The 13094-nt window shown below is 35.9% G+C and overlaps 1 protein-coding gene across 3 annotated transcripts; it reads right to left on the bottom strand.

The window, feature by feature from the left end:
* Positions 1–1026: 1026 nt before the first annotated feature.
* Positions 1027–11070, bottom strand: RBL10 (RHOMBOID-like protein 10). 3 transcript variants are annotated; one of them, XM_059602741.2, is made up of 9 exons: positions 10859–11070; positions 9486–9742; positions 9212–9266; positions 9031–9111; positions 8848–8944; positions 8696–8763; positions 2677–2775; positions 2262–2303; positions 1027–1324 (listed from the first exon to the last, which is right to left on the bottom strand). In XM_059602741.2, exons 1-9 carry the CDS (start codon positions 11024–11026, stop codon positions 1169–1171), a joined length of 1023 nt encoding a protein of 340 aa, XP_059458724.1. In that variant the 5' UTR covers positions 11027–11070; the 3' UTR covers positions 1027–1168. The 3 variants fall into 3 exon arrangements, with proteins under 3 accessions (XP_059458724.1, XP_088369564.1, XP_059458730.1); XM_088513438.1 differs by having other exon boundaries at positions 9486–9713; positions 10859–10945; XM_059602747.2 differs by lacking the exons at positions 1027–1324; positions 2262–2303 and adding an exon at positions 5971–6169 and having other exon boundaries at positions 2688–2775.
* Positions 11071–13094: the final 2024 nt, after the last annotated feature.

A 13094-nucleotide genomic window follows, 5' to 3' on the forward strand; every position in this document is an offset into this window, starting at 1 on the left:
TTGAAAAAAGTCTTGGAAACTTAGTATTAATTGTAGAGAATATTATGTACTTAGGGGCGGGTATTCTGTAGAGCTATTTTCGGTTCGGTTAGCCGAAATTGTCGGTTAAATTAATTAATTCATCGATTACATTTTGATGAGGATTTATTTCGAAAGTTTTGGTTAAACAAATATTTTGGTTAAAATCAGTTCGGTTAATCGGTTAACCATGGATTTTTTTAATTTGGCCAAAAATTGATTGGTTTGGGGGGCTCAAATTATTTTTTTGGGCTAAAATAACTTATTAAACCAAACAAATTTTAAATGGACCCATTAATTAACACAATAAAAGTCCACCACGCATATGTTCTACTAATGAATTGGTCCTAGAATCCACCAACTAATATGTTCTACTAAAAAAACCTAGCTAACGCCCTCGTAATCATTATTCTACTAAAAAAAATATTTATTATTGATTAATTCGGTTAATCGACAAAAAAATATTTATACCAATTAACCAAATTGAACAAAGTTGATATAAAATCCTTAACTGATTAACAACTAACTTCTAGCTGTAGGCTGTTAATTTTGATTTGGTCACGATGGGTAGGCGGTAAACGATTAATTTGCCCACCCCTAGCCTCTTATGTTAAAGCCCTAAGCTATCACAAAGAGTAATATTATAAGTCTTCTTATAGTTCTCCTAGAGTCATCCAAAATGTGATGTAACTTTTAAAAACACAAATAAATCAAAAATCAATAAATCACATCTCAAATTTAACGGTAATTTTAAAAGTTACATCACATTTTAGATGACTCTAAGAAAACTCTAAGAAGACTTATAACATTACTTTATCACGAATGTCATATGACAAGCGCTCCTCTAACTTCTTCTAACAAGTTCTTTAGTCTTTTCTAAAATTTTGCAAAACTAACCAAGATCTTGCCACCTGTATCCTACGTTGAAGATAATCTAAATGGCTAAACACACACAGAAACATGTTTCCTTAATATATATATATATATATATATATATATATATAGGTGGGAACAAATTGAAGCAATCTCATTACAGATAAAGAATAAGCAACCAGCAATGCATTCTTTCACTGTACAATAATTTTGCACATTGCTGAGTCTCTCTCATTCTAAGCACTCAGTGAAAGCTCCACCCAGAAACAAAAGACATTCAGTAGAATCGCTTGGTTTCCCTTTTCATCTTGATGAGAGAGAATATTGGGGCCCTGTCAGCAAAAATTCTTCGACCATCACTTGACGTGGACTCGTACTTCCATGCAGGTCCGACAAGCCACGATGCAGCAACTCCACCCACCAAGCCTCCTAACTGAAGTTTGAAGGTTGTATCAGCACTAGTAATAATCAACTGAAATGCAAGTATGCAGGCTCCAGAATATATACTATATCAACTAAAGTTTCAGTGGAGCTTTTTTCCCATTCACTTCAAAATCATCAATGACCAAAATTAATGCACAGATGAGATACCACATGAACCATGTAAGAGTGCACCATCAAATTCATCAATGAAGCAATAATCACCTTATTAGAGTGACAGGTAACTAGGTTGATGTTTGTGTAAATTGGGATTGTTGGATTGTAAGAAGTAGAACAATGGAATTGAATTACTTCTCCACTTAGGGTAAGGAGAACACTGAAAACAATCTGTTTGACAAAAGTTCTCAATGAATCCTAAGAGACCTAATTGACCTAATTTATAAAAGGATCACCTGATCCTTTATTCAACTAATCATTTGAAAACTAGGGGATAACAGGGTAGGAGACAATAGGGGTTAACCATACAATATATTTGAAATTAACAGATAGCAAAAAACAACCAACAAAATAAAGGGTAAGATTAAGACCTCTAGTCTGTATCATGTGGCTTCTTCCTTCAGTTCAGGTATTTCGGGTTGGGCCTCCTAATTTTGCGGCTTTTATCATAGAGAAGAACAAAAAAAGGAAAAAAAGAAAACGAAAAAAGAGATCAAGCGAAGATCTTTTCTTTAAGTTTGATTGCATAGCATGCCTAATCTGCCATTGCATTTTGCACAATGTTAACTGGGGGCACTGTAGCATTCTCTCTCTGTGTCTCACTTTGAAGGTATATTGAAATAGGTTTCAATAACGCGCTGGAGCATTCACAATTGTGTTTTTTATACACTCATCATTAATTTGGGACTTCGATTCTCTTAAATGTTTAAAGAAATAATTAAGACAAAAGAAAAAAGGTAAATAGAAAGAAAAGATGCCAATATCGTACTTACATGTCCCCAGTTGTCAATGCCTTGGGACAATAGACCAATAACCTGCGTAACATACACTTGCTATTAATCAACCAAAACAAAAATAAATAAATAAAGGTCTGTTGCGAATGTGCCATTAGGTGAATGATACCAAAGCATGACTTTTCATATGTACTTTTGTAACAAACACAGCACATTTTTTTCACTACATGCATTTCTGGGTAGAGCAATGGCTAGATGAATCAGGACTAAGACGGGGACCTTGACTCATTCACAGAGAATTTTGACAACCCAATGGACTTGCTTCAATGGGCTTGGAAGAAATAGAAATGTTTCAACTGAATCACTGTTTGATTCCCCTGTATCTTTTTATTTCAGAAAATAAAATGCAAAAGTTTAAGCCATTTAAGATTGATAAAGGAAGTGAGGTACATACCATGTTCAGAACAATAACCCGAACTATGTGCTGCAGTTCTTCTTTGCCACCTCCAACAAGTTGTCTATGCCTTGTGACAAACACAGCAACTGCTCCAACCTGAATCAAGCACAGGGAGTTTTGACTAAATAAGAAGAATAGCAAACATGTCTCAACATAACTCGTTAGTTTTAAAGTCTTAGATTAGAAACTGTAAAGAGGAAAGAAGATGGAAGAGAAAGTGAATAAAGAAGGGCCATATCTCACTCACCGTACAACCCTCAATCCATTCCAAATATAAAGGAGAATTAGTTATAATAATTGGGGAAATTATTCTGATAATGACAGCTGGACAATAATTGCAGAAACTTTTCTGATAATGACAGAACATATTTCCTTCAATGGAGTACAACATATTGTAGCATTGCATCCTAACACTCTCTTCAAACTGAAGACAATATGTCATCTAAGCCCAGCTCAAAATAAATTTACTATAACCAATATGTACATAACGACTCTGTGAAAAGTGTAATGCTAGATATTACACCCCTATTCCACTAGACTAATGTAACGGTGCCCATCAATTCTTAGATCAACTATTGTTAAAAAAAAAAAGATAATTAATGGCTGATGGGTACTGACATATCACCCCAGTGGGATGGGGGGATAGTATATAGTATTTCTCTTGTGAAAAAATTAGCAGGTTGGTTCTCAAAGTTTATAAATGGTGTGGCTATGTCTCCACTCAATATCTTGTCTCGGATAAAATAGCAATCTACTTCAATGTGCTTAGCCCTCTCATGGAACACAACGTTGGAGGCAATATGTAGAGCAGCTGATTATCATAAAACAGTGAAATAGGAGTAGGTGTTGGGAAGCCTATCGCTTGAAGAAAATGTTATAGCCAAGTTAGCTCATTAGTTGTATGAGCCATTGTTCTATAATCTACGTCTGCACTTGATTGTGCAACTATATTATGATATTATCCCTTTTACTCTTCCATGTTAGGAGATTTCCTCCCAAAAAGGTACAATATCCCATAGGGACCTTCAAATTCAAGGTGATTCGTGCCAGTCTGCATCAGTGAAGCCTTCCACCTTAAGACGACCATTTTCTCTAAACAAAATGCCTCATCCTGGGGTTTTCTTCCGGTATCAAACAATACAAATACAAGCGTCCCAATATTTATCAAAAAAAAAAAAAAAAAGCAAATAGAAGTATCCCAATGTGAAAGTTTTGGAGCCTCTAGAACTCACTCACCACACTAACTGCATATGAGATATCTGGTCTTGTGATGGTGAGATAATTGAGTTTCCCAACTAGTCAGCAGTATCTGCTAGGATCTGAGAGTAACTCTTCATCATCTCTCACAAGTTTATGATTAGGATCCATACAAGTATCAACAGGTCAAGCACCCAACAATCCAGTTTCCTTGAGGATGTCAAGTACATACTTCCTATGATATAAGTCGATGCCTATCTTTGACCTTGCAACCTCAATTCCCAAGAAGAACCAAAGTTTACCAAGATGTTTGGTGTGAAAGTGCTACTGTAAAAACTGTTTCAGCTTGATGATTTTGTTGGCCACTTCCAGTAATCATAATGTCATCTACATAGACAACTAGTATGATATACCTAGTAGCAATATGCAAGTGAAAGGTCGAGTGATCTGTCTGGCACCAATGGAGGCCAAATTCCATTACTGCTTTAGAGAATTTTCCAAACCATGCTCTCGGTGACTGCTTGAGACCATATAATAACTTCTTCAATTTGCAGACAATGATACTCCTCCTAAGCAACAAACTCGGGTGGTTGCTCTATATAAACCTCCTAAATAGATCACCATGAAGAAAAACATTTTTTACATCTAATTGATAAAGAGGCCAATCAAGATTGGCAGCAAGAGAAACCAACACATGCGCGGAAGAGATCTTTACCACAAGAGAAAAGGTCTCATCATAGTCAACACCATAGGTCTAAGTGTAGCCCCCAACCAATTGAGCCTTAAGGCGATCAATAGAGCCATCAGGGTGATATTTGACAATATATACCCATTTGCAACCAACAGTGTGCTTTCTAGAGATTAGAGGAATTAGAGTTAGTGAAGATGCAGGAACTAGCCTGGGATGATAAAGAGGGAGGCACTGGAGCTGTCGGACATGGACATTTGGATTACACCCGTAACAGATTTGGAGCATTTACAGTGGAAGATAACCATACAAAGGAGGAAGGTAGGGAACTCAGAGTCGATAAAGGGATATATTATGAAGAAGACAACCCGAACTGATACTTTGGAGAACTAACTCCAAAGAAATATGACCGAGACTCAACAATGTGAATTAGAGTTAGTGAAGATGCAGGAACTAGCCTGGGATGATAAAGAGGGAGGCACTGGAGCTGTCGGACATGGACATTTGGATTACAGCTGTAACAGATTTGGAGCATTTACAGTGTAAAATACAAAAACAAAGGAGGAAGGTAGGGAACTCAGAGTCGAAAAAGGGATAGATTATGAAGAAGACAACCTGAACTGATACTTTGGAGAATTAACTCTAAAGAAATATGACTGAGACTCAACAAAAGTAGCATCAACACTTGTAAAGTAGCGCTGCAAGACTGGAGAGTAGCACTGTATCCCTTACGAGTCTGTGAATAACCAAGAAAGACACTTAGTGGAACGAGGACCAAGTTTGTCCAATCCGGGTCCAAGGTTACAAAAGTAACAAACATACCCAAAAACTCTAGGAGGCAAAGGGAAGATTGGAGAGGAAGGAAATAAGATGGAGAAAGGAGAGGCAGCATCAAGGAGAGTGGAAGACATCCTGTTGATGGGAAGGCATGCAGTAAGGACGGTATTAGTCCAAAAAAGTTTGGGTACAAGCATATGAAACAGGAAAGCTCGGGCAACATCAAGCAAGTGCTGGTTCTTGTGCTCAACAACTCCATTTTGTAATGGTGTATGAGGACAAGTGGTCTGGTGTACAATGCCTTTTTCAGATAAGTAAGAGAAAAAGGAATGAGAAACATATTCTTTGGCATTGTCAGATTGTTACACTCAAATTTTCTGATCAAATTGAGTCTTTGATCTCTTAGTGAAAAAGTTAAAAAATGGACATTAATTTAGAGCGATTTTTCATTAGACACAACCAACATACGAGAGTAGTCATCAACAAAGGGAATAAAATACTAAAATTTAATAGATGCAACACTTAATGGACCCCATACATCAAAATGGACTAACTCATATGTTAGACACCCGACCAACAACCTAGATGGGAAAGACATGCGTGGTGTTTACTAAACTAACAAGCTTCACCTGAAAATGGGTGATATGGGACCGAGACTCTCTACTTGACACGTCAAAGTGTAAAGAAATGGATGGACAAGTCAACAGCGCCATTGGAAAGAAGATAACGAGGACTGAAGAGTGTGTGGATGGGAGATAGGAGCAAATCCAGATAGTAGAGACAACCAACTTCATGCCTCATACTAATCATCCTCTTCGTCTTGAAATCCTGAAAAATACAGAGAAAAGAGTAAAAAGTCATAGAATACTGAAGATCCTTTGTGATTTTACTATGGACAATGAATTAAAGAGAAAACCAGGAATATGTAAAACAGATGATAACTCAATATGAGGACTTAGAAGAGTAGTTTTGGAGGTGTGAACTTTGGCTTAGAAGCCATTGCTAGGGTAACACTCTAAGGTGATGTAAGAGTATGGTAATTAGAAAGATGAGTAGTGAGTACACACCCCATTCATATGCTCAGTCGCACCAGAATCAACAACCCATTAATCAGAAGTAGAAGATTAGAGATAATGGGATGTAGTACCTAACTGGGCTAGGGTGGCTGTGGAAGAAGAAGCTCACTTCTAAATGAGCATACTCATCTCTCAGGATGGAGATCATCATAGAGGAACCAAATGCTGGGGGGGGGGGGGGGGGGGGGGAGGGGGGGGAGATGGCCTAATTGGCAAACCTAGTGGGTTTGCCATGAAGATCCCAACAGTAATCGACAGAATGATTGTTTCAGCCGCACTGCTTGCACTTCATATGATCTCAGCTACTAGAGTGTCCACTACCCCTCGAATCTCGTCCACCTCATGTACTACAGCCTCCATGGAATCCACCAGAACTTCCACGAGAGGCAACAAGAGCAGAGCACTGAGTCCATCTCAAAAAGAGTAGAACGCTAAAGACTGGAATAAACCTTATGGAGAGATGGAAGATCTGAGCTACACAAGATCTGTGAACAGACGGACTCATACAACATCTTCAAGCCAATAAGAAATCGAATGACATCCATATCATCACGCTGCTTCCCCATACGTGTGATACCAATTGTGAGAAAACTGATACATATTCCTTTCCTTAAGAACTCCCATGACCTGATAATAGTACTCTCCTAACTTTGATTACCTAGCTCAAGGCTAAAATATTGCTTGCAAACATCATATAAGTGAGTGGCATTCTCTGCCCCAGAGTAGATATGTTGCAAACGGTCCCAAATGGCCTTCGCAGACCAAAGGTGCAACAAGGTGGTCCCAATGCTGGATCCTATACTGCTAATCATGCGGGATATGATTAGATTATCCTCCTAATCCCAAAGACTCGTTGCCGCTGAAGAAGCAGAGGTGGTAAAGGTAGTGGAACTAGTAGTATCACTTGAGGACTTAGTAGTAGCCGAGGTAGATTGCTGCTTGTCAAACCAAAGATGATCACATAATTTTTTCCTCGTAACAACACCTCCACTGATTATGTCCAATAAATGTAATTATTACCATTAAACTTAGTAGATGTCAAGGGAGAATCAACTGTAGACAGGGAGGAGATAAACTCAGATCTAGCAGCCATAGTTATCAAGCAACAAGTATGAAACTTGAGAGCAAAATCAAGCGATTAGCCAAAATGATGTCAATCAATCAAGAAAGGCACAGCAGCCATGAGCAAGATTCGGCTGTGTCATCACAAGACCGATGTCAACCACGGTGATGAGCAGTACCCCACGTTGTCTTCATACACCACACTACATCATGCAAATGCAAGTGTTTAACTCGGATAAACTAAACACAACCTGAAAATGAGAAATGAGGAAAAACTGGAAAATAAAAAATAAAGGTAGAACGAAGAAGTTTAAGCTACTAGAGGCAAGGATCATCCAAGCTCTGATACCATGTAAAGAACAAAGAAAATGGAAGAGAATGTGAATAAAGGACAGTATCTCACTCACTGTGCAGCCCTCAATCCATTCCACATATATAGGAGAATTAGTTACAATGAATGGGGAGAATATTTTGAGGATGACAGCTGGTAGGGACAGATTTCCTTCTAGAAGAGTACAACATATTGTAGCCAAGTATTTTGAAACAAAGAATACAAGAACTGATACAATCTCATTTATAGGTAAATTTCATAACTTTTTATGAGGTTGGAAATTTAATGCTTTTTTAATAATGTACAAGCAAATAACTTTTTTTTTATTTAATTGGTAAGCTTCACCGCACCCAATGCATTTCAACCTGTATATCACCATACATCCCATCATTATTTATTGGTGAAAGAAGTTGAGAAAGAGCTTATTGCAGCAAAACTGATCAACGTTCCAACAGTTAGGTCCCAATGGAAAGGTAAAACGAGCAAGCTAGTTGAAATTTTAAAATTCAAGAGTAGAGTACCTTGTTTTCCCCCAACTAAGAATGATTTGAAAAGGAAAGGAGGGGAGGATGAGGCCTATAAACATAAGTCCCAGCTCACCCCAAAAAGAGTATTCTCAAGAGCACAGTATTTGGTGTTCAGAAAATGGAATACAAAAAACATGGAGAAAAAAAAGGAAAAATTGCATTTTCAGCAATATATAGTTCTAAGTTCCTTATAATGGAAATTTTCAAGGCATGTGATTGCATGACACTGAATCTCACTTTACTGGAGTTTTTTCTCTCAAAGGTTCTAATGTAATACAATTTTTTTTATGGGCCATACATTGTACTTTAAAAAAGCCAAGGTAATACTGTTTCATAAAACAGAGTTCAAGAGACTTACTAATCCGAAGATTGCTCCTGAAGCACCAACTGCAGGCTGTTTGCAGAACCAATAACTTGTTGCAGAACCTGATTTTCTTGAAATTACTATATCAGAATACTATTTTTGTAACCAATTTCATCAGCTAGTGCAGAGAGGTTATGAGCCGTTACTTGCAATTGCAGAGGCAAAGTAAACTGCAAGAAATCTCCTTGGGCCACTGATGTTCTCTGCACTAGGACCAATTGAATTCAAAGAATAACAGTTAACCTGAAAAGGACAATCTTTTTTCAGACCCAGAAATGGCACATAAGCCATTAAATGAGAAGTATCAAGCAGTAAGGTTCAAGCCAGACCATTAGGTGCCCAATGTTTGCATGCAAAAAGGAAGACGTTGCCAGCCTCCACAATTGTCCTTTGTCAATGAAACTATTTATCTGTATACAACTCAAACTAATCAACAGAGTACAGAGACCACAAAATGGAAGTTTTTATATTAAAGAGGAAATATATTTATATTTTCATTTGCAGTATTACCTTAGCTCCCCAAAATAGCAGTTTTCCCTGTGTTGCAGTTTGTGCAATAAAAACTCTGTGCACATGATTTAACAAACAATAAGCTGTGCATCAGACACATAGAAAGTATATTTGTATGCCTAAAAAAAAATGAGACTGTGGTAAAAAAGAAGAGAAATTGAAGTAGAAAAGTTGTTGCATTGAACTATCATGTGTAGAACAAACTATTGAACTATGAAGAATGCACCCGCATTAATATTATTCTTGTTTGACAAGACAAGACACTGATACTCACAAGACATTAACAGCAAGCAGAACATTGGTCCATCTTCTTCCATTGAATGAATTCCTGCGGGTTATCTTCGAGCGAGGCGCCCCATCATTTCCGAAGTTCTTTCTAGTTCCTCCCCCATTAAAGAAAGAGAAACAAGCTAAATATGTGGATGCCATAGTATCTTTTGGAAACTGAAGAAAATTAAACCCCTTGAATTGAAGGGCTTTTTCGCACCACACATCCTTCAATCTAGGCACGTGACCCAAACGAGAGAGTTTCTGTTCAATAGAAATCAGACGGCAAAGAAAGAAATTTGACCTCAAACATATCTAGAGAATTGCATCTCACGCATCAATGTTGCATTGGGAACAAGAGAAGTACCCCTATATGCCACTCATTTTAATTATAATCTTTAATTAAAATCAAGCAAAGCAACTTCAAAGTTTAAATGCAACATTATCTCCACGACGACGGCATGTCTAACAACTACTTGACATGAAAATAAAACCTTTTTTCCTGAACGAAGGCATATTTTTGGATTTTCTGTAAAATCACATGGATTCACACATAACTGACTGAGTAAAAATGCATTACAATACCCATTGAATTTGAAAAGTGATAAAGTAAGACTTGTTTAATATTCAGGTTGAAAAAAATATCCCTGGAAGGAAATATAGTTGCAAAAAGGACACAAGATCCATAGACAAGGTAGACATATCCAAGGCCATTAACTCTTCTTCTCCAGCTATCTAACTCATGCCTATCATGCATGCCAAATATGAAGTTTATTGGAGAGTTATCATGCATATATCATTATTAATTAAAGTCTTACTATAGTTTTGTGACACAGGAATCTTGACTCTGTAGATTGAACCCTCAAGGGCACCTCATCTACCTAATATTTCGCATGCATGACAGGCATGACAAGAAACTTACTCCACTTAGCACCATTCAAAGTTGCACCTCACAAGAATGCTAAACAAGTCATCGAAGAAACCATCCGAACATACTCTCAAGTTTTATAATAGAAATATATCTCAAATTTTTCATGAAGATCCAAATTAATGAAATGCTAATACCTCAACCTGCTATTTCCGGGAAAAGAATGAAGACATGGAAAATACCAGAACTTGCTATAAAGAGTAAGCCATTTTCTAAGCATCACTGCATTGCCTGGTCACCCTCCCATATCCATCCAATTAAACAAACAAATAATTTAGCACAAACACACATCAAATTTATTTTCTTTCTTGTACCAACTTCATTTTTATGACTTACCCAGAAAACGAAAAGGGAAGAATTGAAGAGTTCAACCCAATAAAACCAACAGAATCGCAGTTTTAGCATTTTCTGAGTAACCAAACGGAAAATTGGCAAATTGAAAGAGAGAGCACCTTGTAGCAGCAATGAAGCAGCAACTCTAGGCGTAGGTGGTGGCTGACACGGTGGCCGAGGTGGAGAGAAGCCGCGGTGGCGACGAGATTAAGGGGTGAGGGTGAGAGGCCTACCTGCGACACGTTCAACCACTTCGGTTGCGGCAAAGCTGAACCCAACGTTTCCATCTCCCTCTCTCTCCACCGTGTCTGTGTGACTGTGTGTCAGTTTCAACTCGGTCTAACATATACATTTTTTCATAAAGTAGAATTAATGATAAATAGAATTCATAATAATAAAGAGTAAATGTATAATAAATCAATGAATAAAGGCATACTTCGTGTTCACTCGTTTCGCTTTTAAATTTGAGGGAACCCCAACTTTTTTGCCTAATATAAGACTAATTTTTTTTATTTAAAAAAATAAAAATAAAAAATTGAAAAAAATATCTGAAGCAACTCTATTTATTTTTTGTCTTCTTTTTATTTGGTATTTTTTTAAAAAAAAAAAAAATTATATTTTTCTTCATAAAAATGGTCATTTTTAAGAAATAAAAAAATGTCATTATTATGCAACAAAAAAAAAAAATTACCTTTTTTATTTTTATAAAATACCAAATAAAAGAAGGACAAAAAATGGATAGGGTTGCTTCAGACATTTTTTTCATTTTTTTTTTAATTTTTTTAAATTAAAAAAAAAAAAAAAAAAAAAAAAAAGGAAAAAGTTGGACTTATGTTGGGCAAATAAGTTGGGCCTTTAACATTTTTTAAAGTTAAAGTCTCATTTGATTTGCAAAATAGACTCCTAAAAAAGAATAATTAATTCTACGATATATCTATTCATTTGTTTGGTTATACACTATTTCTGGAAATATTTTATTTCCATGAGACTATGTACTAATCTCATACATACAGGATTATAATGGGATATATTTTTTTAAAATACCAATATAATTTTTTATTTAACAGAAGAGATCGGGGGTGGTCGCACCACCCCAGATGCCTTGGGGATGGCAGATGCCACCTCCGTTGCTTATCGGGCTAGTCGTGGCCACCTGTGGTCGCTTCTATGGGTGGCCGATCACCCTGCCACCCATTTTATTTCAAGGTTTTTTTTTTTTTTTTAATATAAGTTTGAAAAATATATATGGAGTTTTTTTGTAATTTTGATTCAATTCCAATTTTTGCATATGTGTTGTTACCAAACTAAGGAATATGAATAGTTATTATATTTCACACTCTTCTATTTCTAATAGTAACTATTCCTTTTTCAATTGACTAAATATTTCGCGAACCAAATGAGGCCGAAATGATTAGTTTTATTGCATATTTAAAATGAGTCATTCCATGTATTTTCTTTCGAATAAAATGACATGTTAGCATTTTTTGCCGTATCATATTAAAATAATAATGATTTATTTTATTAAATACTAAAAAATAAAAATAAAAATAAAAACTAAATAATAATAATAATAATAATAATAATAATAATAATAATAGGAGTAGCTTAGCCTAGAATAGAGAGGCTCAGTCGAACTATCGATTGTAATTAGTTTGAATGATATTGTCCAAAAATGAACAATAACGAATTTTTCAAAGAGAGAGAAGTTTTAGGGTTTGACATGAGATAGGTTTCATAAAAGGGTTCAAAGAGGTTTAGGTGAAAATTAGAACTTAGGGTTTTGATGGTTTAAACCCTTACTAATACATGCATGGTTTTGTTTGGTATTGGCCTTTGGCATTTGGTTGTCATTTTTTGTAACAAGATTTGATTGATGTGAAAAAAGTAAGAATGTTTGATATGAAAAAGTAAAAGAACAAATTTGTTTTGTTGTAATTTTTTTTATTTTATTTTAATAGTAGTAAAAAGTAATTTATATAATGTAAAAAGTAAGAATATTAGAAGTTGAATTTTAAATGAATAGTATGGGGTCATTTTTTGGTCATTGCCAAACATAGCCACTAGTAATTTGCAACGACAATAAGACACGTTTCGAGAGTTGTAAACATGGGATTAAACAAGTGTTCTCAGTAAACTCGCTTCGAAAGCAGAAAAGTTATTTTACATAAAATGTGTTTTAGTATTTATATAGTTGAAAAGCATGTAATATTGTTTTATCATAATATAAGCCCATGATTTTACATGGCTTTTGCATAAATCGAATTCTCTATGTAGTTTTGTGATTAGTAAAAAAAAAAAAAAAAGGGCTTTTACAAAAGTGGCAGATGAATCTGACGAAGTAGAACACAAACCCAA

Source organism: Corylus avellana, chromosome 2 (genome assembly GCF_965113065.1).
Source record: "Corylus avellana chromosome 2, dhCorAvel1.hap1.2, whole genome shotgun sequence".
Lineage (NCBI taxonomy): Eukaryota > Viridiplantae > Streptophyta > Magnoliopsida > Fagales > Betulaceae > Corylus > Corylus avellana.

Coding starts and splice junctions, on each gene's coding strand:
- RBL10 (XM_059602741.2), bottom strand. CDS start 11,026: ATGGAAACGTTGGGTTCAGCTTTGCCGCAACCGAAGTGGTTGAACGTG. Junction 9,112..9,211: donor TGCTATTTTGGGGAGCTAAG/GTAATACTGCAA, acceptor AGTTGTATACAG/ATAAATAGTTTCATTGACAA. Junction 2,304..2,676: donor GGGTTATTGTTCTGAACATG/GTATGTACCTCA, acceptor TATGTTACGCAG/GTTATTGGTCTATTGTCCCA.